Consider the following 21,360-nt stretch of genomic DNA (forward strand, 5'->3'; position numbering starts at 1 on the left):
CAGAAACAGTTTGCGCAGTTATCATTTGAAAGGAATGATCATATGCATACAGTCTGTATTAAAACAGCAGGGTTCTTTTGAAGAATCAAGAGAACCAAGGTGTCAGATTCTGAATAAACGCAGATTCTGAATATCAGTTGCGCTAGGCATCAGTTTTCAATAAAAGTTTACAGGCTGAAAAGGAGCAGTATCTCCTGGTGCAAAATTATTGTTGTGGCAAGGCTTTTACTCTTACTGTTAAATGGAGCAATTTGAAGAAGTGTTTTGCTGGAGCCGCGTACTACTATACTGTCCTGGCACAAGCAGGGTCAGCAGCTTGGACTAGTCCAGGGGTACAAGAGGTGACATGAAGCAGGCTATGCCTCCACGGACAGGGATGTGCCCAGAGCACACACGCAAGGAGAGCAGGATGGGGCCCAGGACTGTAACTGTGGTCAGCAAAGAACCCAGGTCCCCAGCAGTTCTGTGGTGGAGAGGCAGAGCCAAGGCCAGCCAGGAAGCCAAGTCTACAGATTTAGGTCAATGAGGGACCGGGACAGGCAGTGACATAGCTCAGACAGGGACCAAGGCTGAGTTGCGTGAGCAGAAAAGCAGCTCCCAGGTGAGGGGATGGAAGCCTCAAGAAGGCTCATTGCCACTCCTGACACTGCAGCTTGTTTTGCCAGGGCTGATCCCAGGTCACAGCTGTGCCACATCAGAGCTGCCCATGAGCACAGGCAGCCAAAACCTGTTTCATGTAAGGAGAGGGGAATGGTATTAAGGACCATGAGGTATACTAGCTGAACTGTAGTCCGGATAAGTTTGGGTATAAATTTCAAAAGAACACAGAGGCTGGTCACCTCAAATAAAATCATTGTTTAGAGGTGTCTTAACAATCATAGATGTTCACTAAGGCGTTAACATTGTTTTTACATAATCAGGACCAGATTTCAGACTGGAAGTCTTTAATGATTTAGTAATACAAATCCTATTCCATTCTATTCATGGAGAGGCTGAGATGGAAAATTCTTCCTAATTAGAAGGATAACTTTCACAGCCTCCAGTTATGAATTTACAGCTTTTAAATACAAGATTGTCATTGGAATAACTTAGCAGCCGACTTTTCTTTCAGAGATACTTATTCTGAGAGTCTCCAGAAAGACGAATACAGTTGTGGGTTATCAGATTTTAAAGGTGTTACATGTACTAAACTGAAGAAAGAAAAAGAGAAAAAAAATCCCACATCTGATTTAGAGAAATCCTTTCTTCAAGTCTGTAATGCCACATCTCTTCTAGAGAAATGCAGAATCAAACAATGCCATGTAAGTACCAATGTATTTGTATGTGATAAGAAACTATTAAGTTTATCCCAAATCCTAGTGACTTAGAAATCCTGATTGTGACAGACTAATTCTTCAGTGCTTGACAAATGCCAACAGAATTAAATGGATTACACATTAGGACAAGCATGCTGAAATTTTGGGTTGTGACTCCATATGGATGGACACAATGCAAATCCTGCAGTTAGAATCATCCAACAATGAGAACTTGATGGTTTCCTGAAAATCACACATAGACCTAGAGTAATAATCAGAATATAAAGCTTTAACAGAACCAGAGGCAGCTGAGATTAGTTCTGTACTTATACCTTACATGTCGTGCATACAGTTGCTGGGCCCTTTAAAACAACTGAAATTCTCTGTCTTTTGATGTTCAAAGTCATAGAGAGAAGGATGTTTCAGTGGGTGCAAGAGACAGCAGGTTGCCAAACACCCTGAAAGAAGGCATTCAGCACGTGTTAAACTAAGTTTTCAGACAAGTACCATTTTCTTCCTCCACAAATTAAATCTTGTTTTACTGAACTGGCATTCTGAGCTGTTGGAATTTATACTCACTGCATACAAAGTTGTACCTATCTGGAAGCAGTACCTACCCACTATTTTAGCATGTAAATTTCTCAGCTGCATACGCCTCATTCTGCTGTTTACTGTCTCATTCAGTGTGCACTTCCTCATATAGTACTGTGTCCAGTTCTGAAATCCCCAACATAAGAAGGGTATGGAACCTTTGGAACAGATCCAGAAGAGGGCCACAAAGATGACCAGAGGGCTAGAGCACCTGTCATGAGGACAGACTGAGAGAGTTAGGGTTGTTCAGCACAGAGAAGGAAAATGGAAAAGTCTGACACCATCATTGGAGAAGTTCGTAGAAACCAAAAAAGGGTATAAAATTAGCAATCACGTGAATAAATAATGATAAGATGTGGAAAAGTCAGAATGACTTTAGTAAAGGGAATTTGTGTCTGTTACATGTATTAGAATTCCTTTAAAGAGTTACAGAAAAAGTGAGTAAATGAGATTTGATCATACTGCTGAGTTGAGCATCCAAGATTTTAAAGAATCTCAGCTGACATAAAATAGGAATAAATTAATCCATGAGAAAACTTGACTGATTAAAACACCAGAAGAAAACAGCAGGGATAAACGGTAAGGGTTTTTTAATGGAGAGGTATCATCAGTGAAGCCTCACAGGGGATCTGTCTAGAGATGCCCTGTCCAGCACATTCATAAATTATCTAAAAACACCAATGAATAAGAGACAGAAAAGCTTATTTATTAAAAATTATCAACAGTAGTAGGAAAAAAGCCAACTAAAAAGAGTTGCAGAACAGATTCATAATACTGAATGTCAAAGTCAGCTTAGAGAAAGACAGATTTCGATTATGCAGTAAGAAAAGCTTTCTATGGTGTGGTGTGGAACAAACAACCTAAGAGGTGTGGTAGAATCTCATTGGAAAACTGTCAAAACAAGTCAGACAAATATCTGCCAAGTTTACATGTTCTGTCCTGAGGGCAGTCTAAATGATGCACTAAACACTTCATTAGGAAATGAAACCTTCCTCCTAATACACTTTTTCTATGTTTCTAAGTACACAGACATAATGGCTCAAATATCCGTCCTGACTGCCTTCTATAATCAGATGCAATTAATACAGAAATTATTATATGTCTTATTACCAGCAACACAGAAACGTTTATTTAAAAAAAAAAACAAACAATAAAAATATGTGAGTTTACCGAGAACTAAGTTTTTAATTACCTTAACAGAATCCAAGGCAGTTTGAAAGATTTACACATTATCTCAGTCACTTTAAACATCAGGAAATAGAAGATTATTTTATACTTTGTTAAGTAAAAACCTGAGTCCATCATTTAAGCCTACCTTTCAATCTTGGATATTACATTTATAACATTGTTTCCTACCTTTCAAAGGATTAAGATAATATTTGCTGATTGCATTGTATTTGCAATGAACATTGTACAGAAAAAAACAGATTTATGGAAATAAATTATACTGAAAAATTATTTTATTAATAAATATTAAATTATTATTGTATTGATTTACAGAAGATGTGTTTATAGAAAAGACTACTATAAGATATTTTGAGCATTATCATGAATTTTCTACAAGAATCTTTCAGGATCATAGAAAGACGTGTATCAAACATGAACACTTTATCTAAAATATTGTATAAACTGGTCTAAGAACTGTTTTCTATGATTACTTCAGTTCTGCTGAATTTTTTACTCCAATTTTAAAAATTTCAGATTGCTGTTTTACCTGTTGTTATAAACACCAGCTGTAACTCTATATTGTTACTGTATTTAATTTTTTCCTAACAATATTTTTATGTTTGTTTACCTGAAAGGGGCCTACAAGAAAGCTGAGGAGGGACTTTCTAGAAGGGCACATAATGAAAGGACAAGGGGGAATGGCTTTAAATTGGAAGGGGTAAGTTTCAGATTGAATGTTAGGAAGAAATTCTTCACAATGAGGGTAGTGAGGCAGTGGCACAGGTTGCCCAGGGAAGGTGTGGCTGCCCCCTGGAGGTGTTCAGGGCCAGGTTGGATGGGGCCTTGGGCAGCCTGGTCTAGTGGGAGGTGTCTGCCCATGGCAGAGGGGTTGGAATAAGATGATCTTTATGGTGCCTTCCAACCCAAACCATTCTATGCATATATATAATAGATAATAAAGATCCAAAGCTCAATAATAGAGTTTACATACTGTTCTAACACTAATTTTACAATAACCTTGTACAGAAGAGCCTGGGCAAGCAGAAAAGAAAAGAAATCTGTGCTCTAAGTTGTAATAATTGTTGTCTTAAAATTAGCTTCACTAGATGACTAGGTATACCTCCCTATTTCCAATATAGACACTCAGTCCTTCAATTGAACTGTACTTTCATGAATCTGTTACTAGAAATGTGGCGTGTATTAACTTAAAAGCCATAGTCACGAATTTATCTGCAAATGGAAACTATCTGAAATGAGGACAGATGTCTTCAAAGTCCCTAAAGTAGATATCATTATCTCCTTAAAGGAAATCCTTTTCAGCAGCTGTGTGACTTGGAAGCATAAGCAATGAATAAGAGATACTAAGCTTATCTCAGTAGAGAAGGTTGTTACTTAACTTTCATAACTCCATACCTTATTTGACCGTAAAGACACTCTTCCTCCACAGCGTGCACAGAATTTAGTTTGGCAATATGAACAGTTATGGCCACAGCCATCAGCAAATTTTGTTTTGTGGCAGATGCCACAGGTTGGGGCATCACCCTTCTGCTCCTGCTGCTGCTGTGATTCTTCACCCATCTTCTTCACTTGCTCCTTATACATTTCAAACTGCTGATGTAATTTTCTGCAGAAGAGAAGAGATCATTAATAGTTGTTTGATTTAAGCCTATAAATACTTAGCAATCACTAAATTGCAATCAATTTCATAACACAAGTCAGAGAGGAATACTGTAATAAAGTAAATACATTTAATTTATGATGCTCCAGATGTGTAACATTCAAAAATTACGTTACTGCACAGAATAATGATTCTAAAATGCACTTTTCCAGTACTGGCTGCAGCCCATAAAAAGTTACCACAATTTAACAACTTATTGTAAATCATTTAAGCCATTCATATCATTATATAGGAACTGCTATCTCTCGCCAAATGGAAGGCAGAAGACTACCTTAGGTGTAAAATCCAGGGACAGTAGTTTAAGATACACACACTTGACCTTCTAGTCCCAGTGAACAAAGAATACTTTCATAATCAGCTGCTATGTGCATACGGAACTGCAATGATTCCTTCAGGCATGCTGCTTCATTCATATATCTGAGCTCACAATAATCAAAACTCCAGTTAAAACTGTCTCATTATGACCAAAGTTACAGGCTCATTGCACAGTCTATAATGACAGTTTTTTTCTCAAAGCCCCTATTTCTGAAGGTAAATGTTGTCATTGGAAATTTAATTTTCATTGTAAAAAGCTACAGGTTTTTAGCTCCTGTAGTTGCTGAAGAAAGCTGGGAAGCCTGACACAGCATATTGTAAGGGATTCAAATACAAAGAGAAAACAAAAAGAACTTTGATAAAAGTTTAAGAGAGATATATTTTTCTTTCAGCTCTTCTCTCCCACATGCATAAGACTTTTGGCACATAGCAGAGCAGTGAGAGGTATCATGTCTCTGGCCTCCGTGAGAAAGACACGAGCGTTGTCACTGCCCTAACAGGAGTTTGTGGAGTAAGGGGTAAGTGGCTTCTCACTGGTTCAAAAAGACTTCAAAAAAATCCTGCCCCATTTTGTTGAATGGGGCAGGACACAAGTTACTAACACGAAAAAACTGAGTCAAGCTTAGAATAATATTTGGAAATCTGGAAACAAGGCACATTTCAATGTTTTACACTGACAACAGCATATAATTGGTAGCTGGTAGTCTGGCCTGTGTCCATCAACATGTAATTCCAAGACCTTGCTTGTCTTTTAATTTTGCCAGACTTTGTGTTTTTCATTTAAAGCATATTATCTATGCCAAAATTCAAGTTTATTTTAGGTTACATTCAGTTTTGTAGCTTCCTTATAATCTACAGCCTTTGTTTGTGTGATTATTTGCTTACTAGTCTCACTGATGCATAAAAAGCGCAAGCCTTTTGCCAGTTCTTAAGCCTCATGTACTGAAATAATTTCACTTTTGTTTCCTCTTGGGCACAAGAATCTACGTAGAGGTCACAACTTTTGCCTCAAAGTATAAACTTTTCAATGTTATACAGAGAAATTTTCTAAAATCCTTGTTCCAAACAATTTATCCTCTATCAAAACAGTTTGTTATTAGATCTTTTTCCATGCAAGAGAAACTTTACTTGTATTGATAGCTGTCAGAAAAAATAAAACACAGAAGAATCCATTCAATAATCAGTTACACACAATATGTGTTCTACTTACTGAGCAGAACCACTTGAGAAGAATATGCATATTTGAAACAAAATACAATGTATTCATTTTAGGAAGCCCATTAAAAAAAAAAAATCTGATCTAGTTTATAAATTAATAGGGGTTTTTTTAATCATCTAGCCTGCAAGGATTTAAGGCAAAAACTAAACTAATAACATGCAGTATAATTAGGTGTTTAAAGTAACACAGTATTTGAAGCACATTTAGTAAAAATTTTATAACATTTTTCAGAAAACACAATGCAAATAAAACTGCATTTTGTTCAAGTTGTCTGCACTCATGTCTTTACTCAGAACATTGCTGCCTGAGAAGGCTCAGTTCATTTACCAAGGAACTGGAAGTAATTAGTACCAAGGCAAAGTTCAGAGCCTGGAGCTGAACTCAAATATGCCAAAACTAAAATTCCAGTCCGTATCCTCCAGTGAGTTACTCTGTTAATGTAAGTGGCCAAGGTCCGTGCTATGAGACTGAAAAAACAGGCTCTGCAGATGAGCTGCATTTTAGGCCAAAATGCTTCTCCATAACACAACTGTTGTTGTTGGGTATGGTAAAGTTTTTTTGGTTGTAATCCCAGATAATTACGTCAAACCAGAACATGTAACAGAACATTTAAGTAGAAAACTCAGTAATGCCTATCTATACCCCTTATATATGTGTGCATCTCCTCAAGAGCACATACTGTTGATTTGTACTGATGCAAAACCTCTCTCCTTTTCCACATTGCTACCAAAAATTCAAGTATCCACTTTAATAACTGTTATAAATTTTAGAGGAAAAAGAGAATATGATAGGAGTTTTTGCAAAGACTCAACTGTAACAAAAAGTTACATTTGAAAATTGATGTTTAAGTTCTGCTCATTTTCATCCCTTGGGAGAACGAGTTCCCTGAATCACTCTCATATCTTCTGGAAGCTACAATGGCAAAGTTCATAAGCATGACTAGTTAAGACTCTTTTTGTACTGTAAATCATCGTATCCATGACAGCTGCATAGAGGACTTCTCAGTGTCAAAAGCAACTGTTTGTAAGAGCTCAGATTGCTCCATCAAGGTCAAGAAACAGCTTTGCTGGAGCACTTCCTTTGTTCTGGAAGGCAGTTAATTAAATTCTGCCTTTTCTTGGTTCCCCACACCTTTCTGGAAATGAGAAATTCAATATTGATTAAAAAAAAGCAGCAGTCCATGAGTCTCTTTTGATCCATGAGCTACTGCCGAAGGAAAGTAAGGAAAGCAAGTTCAGTAATCTGATTTCTCTTATTGTTATGTGGAAGTTTTTATTTTCTCCTGTCCTCCAGAAACGCCAAAAAAAACTTTAAGAATTTTACAAAAAAAAAAAAAATTCCTTAATTCTAGTAAGTATTTCCAAAGCCATTCCTGCCTTCCATAAGTTCACTGAAACGTTCCTAAAATTTCCAAACCTGCTTAAAATCTGCCATTAGAAGAGAGATTGTTAAGCAACTATCCAGGATGTTGAGGCCAGATGTAAACAAAGCAGCCATTTCTCATTTCCTGGCTACAGTTTGCTCTCTCAAACTTTTATTACCACTTATAGCCCACCCCAGGCACGGAGCATGAATGTTGCTGAAATTCAGGCTTCAAACAGGTTTGTTCACATTCAGTTTTGCCAAGTCCTTTCATTCACCAATTTTTCCGCCTGGTAGCACTGACTATCGGGTAACATACAGCCTTCTCCTCTGTACTGTATTAAACACTTACTGCTTTCTACTTTCACAATAGAGCTACCTAACCTGTCACTTCTCTTCTCTTCTCTTCTGAATGGATATCATTCCTACACATATAACCCTACGTGCTGGTAGAGGTTAGGAAACAACTGGCTGAACATCACCTCCACCGATAAGAAACCCTGGAAAACAGGGCAGAAGCCAGGCTATCAGTCAGTGATTTTTGTGCTCTCATTACAAACTGGACAAATTACATATGGGGCTACATTAGCAAGAGCATGAGCAGCAGATAAAGGAAAGTTATTTTTCCCCTTTAGTTGCCACTGGCAAGGCTGCACCTGGAATATTGTTTCCAGACTGGAATTTGCCAGTTCAAAAGAGACGTTGACAAACTGAGCAAGTCCAGTTTTGCAGGGACCTAAAACAATTTGTAGGGACCTAAAGCATGTAATCTGCACCCTTTACCACATTTTGTTCTCAGCATTTTTAAGCTCCCTCACAAAATAGTAAATATTCCTCTCATTGCACTCTTCTGATCTCATAATTAATTAATCTAGTATGACCCTAAATAAATTTGCAACTACAGATGAAGTCACATCACTTAATCTAGTTTATTTTAATGCATTCCAAAACTCAGTTACAAAATAAGACAACAAAGGATGCGAAAAAATAAAAAACTCCGTTTTAATAACTGAATAGGATATGACTCTGTGAATGAATCAACGGGTTATGTGTCAGCTAGACAAAAAGCCTAGCTGAAATGGGCAGGATTGCCTTACTCGTCTTTTTTTCTGTTTATAATGCTCAGTATTAAGTAAAACTGTACCTTTTATTTATTTACTTTGTTTATTAGCAGCAGTAAGGCTGCTTTCTGCTGGCAATGCAGCAATGAAACATAGGTAAGTAAAACAGCCCTGTGCGAGACTACAAGAAAAAGAGGACATGGAGAAGATAAACATATGGCAAATTATTTCTTCTAATTCCAATAATAATAATTTCTAATAATACATAATATATACCAATACATAATATATATTTCTAATAATTTCTTCTACTTTCTTCTTTAATAGTTTCTTCTTGTTTGTTAAAATTAATCTTTAACTGAATTGCTTATTCTATTTTTACAATTTGTGATATGCAAAAAGCTATAAAGTCCCAATTAAGGTTTAACATGTAGAATACAGTAACACCCACATTCCAATAGTTTGTCAATGTCCAAATCACTCAAAGTAACCTAGTTTCTCCATAACAGACAGTTACAAGACTAATTGTCTGTAAGTAAGAAAGGTTCTTCCATAATTCCAGAGGGAAATTACTTTACATCTTTGAACATCTTCACAGCCCTCTGTTTTATTTCAGTATGAATGAGAAGGTTATAATTATCCTTTTCTGAATCTCATTTAAAATCCTACCTTACAACAGAAGCTTCCGCAACTTTCATACAAAGGTTTTGGTGATTATACTGAGGTATTTTTAACTCATTCTCATTAGTTGCTCCCATATTAGGAAAAAAAAAGCAGTAAAAATCTTTATGCCATTATGAGTCTTTAGACCATGTTTTTCTTCTTTGTTTTAAAATAAACACCCTCAGCCAAATTTTTCATTCTTTCTCCATAAAACGTCTTTATTATTCTTCTAATAAATTTTTCCATCTGCGTTTGTACCTTCTCCTTCTGAACTGGAAATATCAGCAGGACTCCTTTTTTAGTGTTTAAGCATCAAGCAGGTGAATTAAATCCATACTTTTACACACAACAGTGGTAGTTTTCCTTCCACTCTTAACTCCTGTGACAAGGCTAACACTCTCAAGGTAATTTTACATCTCATTCAAAGCAAGATTAACCATGCCAGTTGTTTACTGAAAAAAAAGGAATCTTCCAGAGCCTGACTTTCAAGTTCATTCCACAACTGCATTCCCTCAATTAAAAATACTTAATCTCTAGTTCCATGGCCCTTGTCCATGTGTTTGCAATCCATGCTGTCCCAAAGGATCTGCTTTGGTAAAGTGCTGAAACTGTAAGTACTAATCCTCAGCTGACAATGAAAATCAGGAGCAAGCAGTTGAACTTCCAGTAAAAGTATGTTGCCAGGAAGTGTATGTGGCAGAGTACAAGAACAGAATCTTTAAAGATGGGCTGTACTGTTATTTCATTCACATTTCATCCCAGTTACAGTAAGCAAAAAAATTACAAGATTACATATTAAAAATTACAGATAATTATTGTCATTTTTTTGTTACTAACTCATTACAAAACAAGATGTAGGTAGGTATTCTATGCATCTTGCCTACCCAGATACTTTCAACTTCACCTGAACAATTTCTACCAATTCTGGTGGGAAAGAACAATTGCCCCAAATACAATTGGGTTTCAAGTTTGGAAAAATAGTCATAGTATCAGAAGAGAATTTTTGGAACTGTCACATCTAAGGGTGAAGTTGCATTATGAACTCAAGGTTTACCAAATATTACAAAGGTTATAATCAGAGAGACACTGTATAATAGGTGATACTATTTGAATCCTCAGCTGTACTGATACTGTACTTTCATCATACACTGCTGCTGCTATGCAGTTTGGACAAGCGGCAGCAGAGTTTTCAGAAAACAGGGGGCATAAGTCTCTTTTTCAGCATTCAGTCTCATATTGTCAATGACCAGCACCTGTGCTTAATATTTATGAAAGAAGGCACAAAGGAGAGGAAATATCTGTAGCATGTATATCGCTTTAAAAAGGGCACATCAAATGTAACATTAAATACATTTAGAGTCACCACACTCTCGATTATCTCAACTTGCAGTAGTCTAGGTATTGGAAATACCCAACCAGAAACCAAAATTTTTATACCTCTAGGACAACCAGCCACAACAGACGCCTAGGTAAAAAGGCAGACAGAATAGCCAGAGCCTTTTGCTAAACAGAAGCGACGTAACATGTCATGACTTATTTTGTAACAGAAAACTACTTTATAAATTAGAATCAGGATTATTTTGCAGTTATTGCAGCACCCTTACCACGTTATGAGCTTTATGCAAAAATTAAGACTCCTGTTTGGGTATTTTCCATGCACAATTGACACTGACTTACACAGACTTTTATGCTCTATGCAAAAATTCTTGTCTGAAATCTAAACCACTGAGGGAGACACTTGGCTGAGGCTCTCATGAGAATTTCCTTTTACAATCTATTTGTATCCTATCATTCTACTTTTTATATTTAAAAACACCGCTGATTTTTACAGCTACTGTTACATGTTTCTTCCTGAGTCACCTGCTTGATTGAACTATTTTGTAACAGAAATGTTATATTAGCCTAAAAACATTAGAAACATAGTTGTATGTTTGTTAATTCTATGTCTTTTCTGATGCTGTTTGTGTTAGGAATCACTTTAAGAAAGCTGTGTCACACCTATACTTTTTTTTATTACTAGACATTCACTTTTTAAAGAAAGTCATTATTAAAAAGTGTGCAAAATACTGTTCTATCCAAATAATTCACTTACAAAAAAGTTTCACAGTTTATCTCATATTTGACTTGTTTTTGTAAATGATACTTTTATTTACTTTATACTAAATTTCATTTTAAAGGTATGCAATATTTACCAAATGTAGCTTTAAAAAAAGAGTAATTCAGTTTCCAGCAATTAAGCACATTGGAACATTATTACATTTATAAAGTGCATCTCCAACAGAGATAATATTTCTCACAGTCACTCAGGTTACTGTATGTGCATCATCAGTTGCCTTACAAAAGAAACTATTAACTTCAACCCATAGTTTCAGAAATACCTAAAATGACTCGTTTACTGCATTAAACTTCTTCATCCTTACTATGAAATGCAAAATTACTTTTTCATTAGACAGTTACACACACAGGCAAAATAAATACATGCTAAATAATAGGTCAGGCTGTCTTGGCTCTGAAATGTAACACCTCCTGACATTACAGTATCATGATTAGAGTGAGTTCATTCCACATTGTTTACAACATTGATGAGCATTTTCAATTATTAAATAGCCCCTATCTTTTTACCTCTGTGACAGGGTTGTTCCTATCTTGATGATTTTCCTTTTTTAACAAAAGGAAATAAATTTGAGCAACACTAGAAAAAGCTAGCGTAACCAAGTCTCGGTTGTGCTCACCATATGGTTGCCTCAACTTTATCTAAGAAAACCACAGGAACGTGCTTGATGCTGAACTAGCACCACCAGAACTTGTGATAGTAATCAGTTGTGCTGCATCTTGATTTTGATTGTATCAGTATTATTACTGCAAAAGTGCCACCCGTGGAGCCACGTTGCTAGCAGAACCATAGGAAGAGAGCCTCTTAAAAGAGTTTCCCAATTCGCAGAAAACAGTAATATTTAAAACATGAACAGAATGGAAAATAACCAGAATTAGAGACAAAACAATTTATTTTCAACTTGCTAGAGTAACCTCTTCTAGAAATAAAAAGAAAAAGAAATGGGGCCTGAAATGGAAATTCAAATACAAAAAATAATTATGTTTTTTTTTAAATTAAAGAGCTTACAAAGGGAAAAATATGATCTCACCTGAAACAGAGAATTTTTGTAAGTGCACAAATGCGGCATGTAACAATTTTCCCCATTTGAATTATATCTAAACCCTTCCTTTTACACAAAAAGTGCATTAAACTGAAACTTCACTTCTCAGAAGTAAAATATGTTCATTTATGTTGCAGCAGTATTGCTTCCTTTTAGATAAACAGTATTTTATTATGATTGAGAAGATATATTTTCACCTCAACAACTGTATAAATAGCAGTTAATCTAATACTATTTCTGAGAGATAATGCTCGAATTTTCCTAATTGGAGATTTGCAAAACCACCACACACACACAAAAAAAAAAAAAAAAATCAGTGCCAAAGAAAAGATTATCATACAATTCTAGATTCAAATCCTTGAACCTCTTAATGGTTTATTAGTAAGGTTTAATTAAGAGTTCAAAGCTACTAGGTATAAATGAGGGCTGCAAGAAAAGAATGACGGGCCACGAGTAGGCCTACTGATCATGCTATGCTGTTCATAATCCTGCAGAGTGGAAGCATGTGGTAACAGCAGGCCTTATAAACTAGGAGAGGGATCAAGGACACTGACACTCAAAGGCCAGGAACTATCCTATAGACAACTCCAAAATTAGGTTTTCCTATAGTGCTTAAATATCTTTCTCTGCCAAGATTTTGATATCAGTTTATCAAAGCCATCTCCTGGCATACATCTCCTTGGAAAAATAGTCACTATAAACAGATTCTACTTTTTTTTTTTTTAGTGTAATTTTACTTAAACTAGTAAAACAAGTCTTAGTTCTGCTCTTCCTCAGCCTTTCTTTTCCTGTCTCATAGTTCTCATGTTCATGCATTCTTTTTTTTCCAGACTGTTAATCAGGACTCATATATTACTATATTGTTACATCATCATCTAAATTGCTGAGAAATCTTTTTGTTTAAATAAAAAAGAAAAACAACTCTACAGATCTAACCTCTGAGTGGGTTCAGTCCTGCTCAGATGTTCACTGCAAATCAAACTTTGGTAGACTCGGAGAGAAGGAAAACCTTACTTGGTAGTGCTGCTCTCATTGAGGTATCTTAAACTGCCACAGCAATTCAACAAATTTGCTACCCTAAATTAAAGACATTGCGGAATATGATTTGGAGAAAGAAACATACATTATCAATCTTATTGCAGAACATGGTCAATTCCATGTAAGAAAGATAAATTCAGATGTCCAAAATCAATTGCCATTCTTATTTTAGGTAAGCCTTTGCTATCCAGTATTAACCAGATATTACTACTAAAAGAAGGTACAATATCAATACTGATAAATTTCCAATCCTTCTTCCTGCTGACCTAGCTAACCTGTTACAATAGGATCTTTGTAATAGGTTTCAGCATTGGAAGCAGGATCTTTCTTTAAATACAATGACCCAAAAAAAAAGAACTTGATTATATATACATGTCTCTTTTGTTTTTCCCTGACCACTAAAAGTAGAGTCAAAAGACAGGCAAAGGCATTGGCTAGGATATAAGAGCCAGTACTTGAACAAATCATCAGAAGAGATAATGTTGTGTTTCTAGGATCATCACAATTCATCAATGTTACATATTTAACCAAAAAAAGGAATATTTATTTAGTGTACATAGGAAAATAATACTGTAATAGCTAAGAAATACACACAATGGAGTCAGAAATTCAATAGTCAATCTTTTACACAACAGTTACCAGCAAAATAGACACCATAAAATTTTCTTAAGAGGTTCAATAGGGTTGCTGTAAAGAGGAGAATTCAGTTTCATCATATTCCAGCATTTACCCGGAATACATTTATCTTAAATACACATTAAATGTTGAAATAGACAACATTCTGCTGTTTCAGTAATCACCTGTTAATCAGATTTTTGTCATACGGATGTCAGTGGCTTTCACTCTGTTGTCAAACACTGCACTAGAAATAGTAAAACATGTTTTGGTCTTAGGTACATAATTGGGAGAGGGAGGGATCACAACTGTTCTAAAACTGTTTCCCAATACAGACTTATCTATGGATAAACTACACCTGAGATGAGAAGTCCCACTGTGTTCCTGTTGACAAAACTCAAGTTGTCTCTGCTGAATATCCTTGCACTGAACAACGACCACCCATTTCCTACAATAAAACCATCCTTAGTAATCATCTGTGGAAGCAGGGAATATACAAATGGATGTAAAGCTTCCTAAAGGATGATAAAGGTGGTATATAGAATGGACAATGAGTATTACTGAAAAGCTTTCAAATTTTGGAGTCATTTAATCATGTTTGTGACAGATCAAAATTCCCAATATACTACAATAAAAACTGGATTTCTGTTTCTATGAGACTGATTTTTTTTCACTCTGTGACAATCTTCACCGTCTGTTAATGTTATTCATAGATGAGGTTTTGTATGCGGTAGCACTCATCCTCACCCCAGGCTTCTGATCAACTCACCCTGGCACCATCTGTCCATGTTTGCTCTGAGCCCAAGACACTCCAGGAGCCACGCTACTACCAAGGTACTTCAACTTCGTCTCCATACAGACCATAATCAGAAAATCATCTTTAGGAAAAAATAATAAAATTGCCTTCTTCTGTAAAATCAATACTACTTTCACTATGATCACACAAAGCCACCCATTAACTCACATGTAAAAGAAAAGGGGAATGATTACATTAAAAAAATTTAAAAGATCCATTTCTCTGTAAAATAGAGGACCTGACTCAGGTTTTCATGATACAGATGTTTTGAGGACTATGCTCCTTTTGGAACATACCTGAGATCTTTCAGATATCTGTTCAGTCATCCTCAAATCTCTAAAACCAGAACCAGAGTGAGGACTGCCACATCACAAAAATCTGCACCCGGAAACTGTCTTAATTAGTCTGTCTTCCCTAGGTAAACAAGGCAGAGCTCCACATGCTGTAGTCAGCCTTTGTCTATCAGTCAGATCCTTTCCTGCCTTAAGTAACGGATAATAAATAAAAACTTTTTTCCTCTCCACACCTCTTCAATTAAGGAATGAATACTTAACCTTGTATTTATCTAATGAATTGAGCAAACACTGCAACTATTCCTTATCAAAGGAATAAAACAAGACAGCAGTGAAATTAACACTTTACTCGCCCTCATTCTGAAACACACAACACAATCAATCACTGCAAATATGTCAAAAGAAAAGCATGTAATTGAGACAATAAATTCTTCCAAAGACAAGCACAACACTGATCCATAGCTATCAATTAGACATAAATGTTATTGAAGGGAGTTGTGAGTTTAAAAGCTTGTAACCAACCTTTGAACTTTCTTCCAAAAAGCTCTGCAGCTGGGAAGCCTAATTGTATTTCTGGCAAGCCTAGTTACTTTTCCCGACTCCAGGGGACAGGAATTCCCCAGACACTGATGACTGACAGGTCTGGTTCTGCTTTCAATGTGCAAGTAAGCAAAAACACCGACTGCTATGTGAAACTTACCATGAAAACCAGCTGCTGTTTCCACTGCTATCATTAGCAGCTGGAAGTTCTCAATACTTCATACTAGCGTTCAGCACTACCAGCAACTGGGTCAACTGTAGAAGTCATTTGCACAGGTACAAACTAATCTCAGTACTTGCATTCAATAGCAAACATTAAGACGTAGGGCTTAAACTACAGAGGTAGCTTTTGTGAAGTACCAAACATCTTTCAGTACTACAGAAACTTGATGGCATTAAAAGGTATACATCAGCATTTCTAGAGTTACTGTCACTAACTGTTTTAGAACCTATTTCTTGATTCTGAAATTGGTTATAGAATCATGAATCTGATTTTTTCTTTTCTATAATTTGATCTGACTTTTTGAGGGTAGTTTTGCAGTTATGATGATATAATTGATTCAACCATGATCAATAAATCTCTCTTCTCTCCTGAATATTTATTCAACATTGTGCATTATTGCTCTTTTCACATCTTAATATCAAGAACACATGAGAGAAAGAGTTGGTAGCATGTATTTGTTTTAAGAATAATATCTACCCTTGTTGCAAAATAAAAATATTTAGAATCTTTCGTATCTCAAATTATCATTCATTAAAACTATCCTTTTGAAAGCCTTTTTTATTACACCAATCACAACTGATTTAAGTCCAATATATTTGATAAATACAAGCAAACATCTTCAATAAAGCCACTCTGATTGTTTCAGGAAATATTATTTTGATTTCCAAATAGCTTTTTATACATCTCTGACTGCAAATTCTTGGTCAACTTTCTTCCCATTTCATCCAATAATTAAAAAAATGTCTCCTAGTTATTTTCAGAAAATTTCCAGTCACTTGGTAACATGTAAAACAAAATAAATGAAGTTATCTTTTGTTCACACTTTCTTGCTATCAGTCCTTTTATACAAAAAAGAAAAAAAAAAAGAGAGTCAATGATTGCTCTGGGAGAAATCTACTGCTCTGCAAAAACCAAATAAGTCACCACTGCTACATTAGTCCTACCCTTACTGATGTGTGATATTCAATATTCAATATTACAGGGTTTAGTCCACCTTGGTAAAAGCCATTGAGTTTTTCCAGGTGAACTATTACGAGGATGAAAGAGGTTGAAAGAAGATGAGAGGAGTAATATGTTGGGGAGAGGCACTGAAGGACCATTTTAATCTACATCCTCATGGAGAGGGTCTGGTGATCCAACCAGGAGAAAGGAGCCCTTAGCCTATATTACCAGATGAGCCTGTTTACAAGAACTGAATACAACAGGGAACTCAAGTCAGCAGTTTTCATGAGAAAACAGAAGCTGTACTGCTGAAATGAGCACAAATTAACTGTGCCATAAAAATATTTCTCAAGTGATGAAGACAGACAATCTTATCTCTGCTGTCTTGGGCATACTCTTTATATTTCCAGTGACTCCAGTTTTCCAACATGACTCACAGAAGCATCTTTTTAGGAAAGAGACTTAGGACACACCATGTCCTAAGTATCTATGTCAGTTCCACTGAGGTCACTAACAAGTCTAACATCCTTTGATTTTATGATTCTGACCACTAAGATTATTTTCTCCTGAAAACCTAAATCAAAAAGAATGTTAACTGATAAAAATCTATTTTGACACATTTTTAAACTAAATAATAGAGTTGACACCCTAATGTATTGAGACGTTCTTCAAATTCGCTGGTATCAACTGAAATCTAAAATGTTAAGAACATCATAAAAGTGCTGAATATCTCACTAAGGCTAAGGAGACTTTTTAAAAATATATGGATTAATCGCTTTCAAAAGTTCATGAACATCAATGTACCTGATGACACAAATGAGAGTCACTAGAATAACTGAAAGACATTAATCTTGTGTAACTAGTGCTTTAGACAGTTCAGCCTCATGATGTCATGTTCATGTCTATGCATCACAGAAAATACTGATAACAATAACTGATTTCCATGGGGAAGAAAACCGTGATAGAGTGGACAAGCTCAGAGAGCCAAAAGAAAACACACTGGCAGATAAAACTTGCCAGAGAGAGATGGACACAGAAATCTTTGACCCAGAAAAAAAGAAATATTGATTTTGAAAAAGATGGCCTACAAAAATGCTTTTTTCTAACCAGAGCCCAGAATTACTGTAGTTGGTGATGACAACTGCATGCTACAAACTTCAATTCTACACACACTGCAGGGGTCCTATTTGCATGTTTACTCTACAGTACAGAAATCTGTGCACACTATTTTTGTCAGATGTCAGCATATAAGGAAACAATAAAAAACTACTTCAGCTTTCAGAGTCACAAATAAAACAAGCATACAACTTTATCCTCTGTTGCTGACTTAAGATCCTTCCTTTTATATGTTTGGGGTTATTTTCATTTACAAGACATCTAAGACATTTTTCATACATTCAAAAGACTGCTTCTACATTGCAAGAAAACAAAAAAAACCCACATTTCTTATAGAGATTTGGGATATTTGTTACCTCATCAATTACCACATGTTGGTCTGACTTAAGCTGTTATCAAAAGTACTATCACCATTGTTAGCAGGTCTTCAAATTGTAGCAGGATCAAGAGTTGTTCAGGGAATATAGTAACCCTTCCAATTCTCTCTCCCATCCCACTGGGCAAGAGTGAGCGAGTGACAGTGTGGTGCTTAGTTGTCAACTAGGGTTAAACCACGTCACCAATTCACATCACTACACCTTCAGACTATACACCAAGCGCAGTCTGGCTGTACCATACGGTTTTCTCCTTTACATTTCAGACTAAGATTCTGACTATGAGGGAATGCTGTAGAACTGCTGAGCTCCCAAATGTCCCTTTAGTTTCAAGCATCTTAACTGTATTTCCATATGATAAAGGTTTTATGCTGAGTCCATATTCCCAATGGGAATATTGAATCAGCAAGAAAAATGTACTAACAGGCAAGGAATTATTTAAAGCTGTGACTTAAGACAATATAAAGCCCACAGAAATTCAGACTTTGGTATTTAAGTTTAGAACAACAACAACCGTGAACCTGGTCACTATTCATCAGTGTGATACCGCTTGCTGTAGTCTTTATTTTCTACCCAAATACCAGAAGACGAATGCTCTCCATTTGAAGAGAAAGCCAGAAGTAGCAAAAAGCTGACAATAGTTTGTATCAACCTGCAAAAAAGCCCTAAGAACCAGAAGATATCCTTTTCCTTTTTTTTTGCTTAGTCTCTGCCACATCATCTCCACGAACTTGACTGATTATTTTAACAACATAGAAGCTCTGTAAGAAAGCTAAGAATATGCTGCTTAAGACAATATTTCACTGCTTTAAAAAAAAAAAAAAAGTTATTAAAAAATGTTTCTGCAATCTTGAATTTTCCTCAAAACTAGCATTAATTAAAAAGGTACAAAGCATGAACGGTTAAAAATTGAGATATAATCCATGAAAAATACTCTATACATAGCAGCAGCAATGGGTGCACTGAATAGGCACTTTTAAAGAGAAATCCAGACATTCCTACAGTGAAATCTGTATTTTCAACAATTAATAATTACCTACATTTCCACATATGCTCTACCCTGAAAGTAAATCTGTCCTTTGTAAAAATCAAAGGTTTTTTTTTAATATATCCAGCAACTTTTAGTGAGATTGCCTCAGCAAAACAATGCCACTCTACCTGCTTAGTCCTTGGTAAACAGCGAAAAAGGAAATAAAGGAGCAGGTATCTTTAATGGACTGAAAATTGCATGGGAAATTAGAAGCATGTTAGAGAAGGGAAACAAAAATGTAAGTATGGATCTTCACACCCTTCAGACACAGGAGTATGAGGGAATTTCCTCCCTTTGCACCAGACATGGGATAGGATCTGTACTGAACAGCCACATGTTGTTGCACATGTAAGTGATCATTTACAGTTTAAAATTATCAATGACGTTAGAGAAAGCAAGGTTCAGGTTATATCTGGCAAGTCAAAAATGTCTTACTCCACTTGTTTTTAATGATTTTTTATATAACTAAAAGTCTTGGAACTAGTGATATTGCAAGTAAAATAAGATTTAGATCACTTTACACACCAAATAGTGCTTTCCGTATAATTTTAAGGGGGAAGAATTTAAATTATTAAGAATAATAAATAGCCAGTAGAGTGCAGCAGCTGTGCTATAATCCTCTCTGTTAGTTCTGACCTTCCTAAGACAAGATTTGATAAACATCACACAAATTAAACTTGTTGTATGACCTTTACCATCAGTTCTTCGCAGAATGAAATACACAATTCTTCTTTGGGAAAAAAAAAAATGAAAACATCCATTATGGTTAGAGTCAATGCCAAAGTGAGTGGATAGCCTCTATGCCTTGCAAGAACCCCTTTTGCCACTGTCACGAAGGCAGGTTCCATTGGAGACTGAGGTCACCAATTCAATTGCATACTTAACATGCCTTCTTCTTATTATAGTAACAGTATCACTTCCATCTTGTTTAAGTTAAGCTTAAACCAGCATTTTCTAAATCTATTTGCTTATCTCATTCAGACAACCTGTCATCCCTCTAGGGGTACTGTCCATTTCTTTTGGAAAGCAGTTCAAAGCAGGATGTTGTCAGCATATTAGTAGCACCACAGCCAGTGGCATCCACAAACCCTGAGAAATTTAAAAAATTGCAACAGAGAGAAAATGCTCTCACACAAAGCTTTTAGGAGCTGTTTTAATTATGTTACAAAATACTGTCGTCTGTATTGTCTAGAAAGCAAAGAGTTTATTTACACTTCTATGTATATATACATGGAAACATTCTGTTCTTCAATCATACCACTTTTGGGGTTTTTTTACTTATTATTATGTTGCATAACAAAAAGTATCTAGAGATTCTAGTATACTATAGGGTTCAGATATAGCTCCATTACACCCGACCTTATAAAGTGGTATTATTTTCCTTTATTACATATTACCTTATTTGAGTAAAGTATATGCATTTGTATTATCTCTATTTTAGGGGTCTTTTTGACCTTTTTCTTGCCCATAATGCTAACCGCTGTCCACCTCTTTATTTTTTGCTTGCGTTCTTCTCTTTTTGCTTGCAAGGCTGTTTTATAACCCCACATCCTCAAAGAATCTCTCATTATACCATACTAAAATTTTCTCTAAAGATTCCTTTTTTTTTTTTTCACAAATAGACATTTTCTTACACAATAAGTTCCTTAGATTGTCCCTGAGTGTTTTTTAATTCCTCATTAATAAGATTTCTTAATTTCTAAAAAATGTGAATTCTATTATCTTTGAGCTATCACAGTCTGTGGGCTCCTCTGCAGAATTATAAATCTGTATTTATTCTAGGATTAAAATAGATCAGTTGGATTCCAAGTTAAACATAGAAATATATTTCTTATGATCTCTATATTTACCTGTCCCCAACATGTCTATCTTTTTCTTCTGAGAAAA

General features: G+C 35.7%; 1 protein-coding gene across 44 annotated transcripts in view; it reads right to left on the reverse strand.

Moving 5' to 3' along the window:
• RIMS2 (regulating synaptic membrane exocytosis 2) overlaps positions 1–21,360 on the reverse strand; it is a 457,943-nt gene that overhangs the window by 371,765 nt on the left and 64,818 nt on the right. For all 44 annotated transcript variants that reach the window (XM_054058036.1, XM_054058006.1, XM_054057998.1 and 41 more), the window contains one exon: positions 4,467–4,677. In XM_054058036.1, coding sequence (XP_053914011.1) covers positions 4,467–4,677 — 211 coding nt within the window. The remainder of the gene's footprint in view (positions 1–4,466; positions 4,678–21,360) is intronic.

Source organism: Cuculus canorus, chromosome 2, assembly GCF_017976375.1.
Source record: "Cuculus canorus isolate bCucCan1 chromosome 2, bCucCan1.pri, whole genome shotgun sequence".
Lineage (NCBI taxonomy): Eukaryota > Metazoa > Chordata > Aves > Cuculiformes > Cuculidae > Cuculus > Cuculus canorus.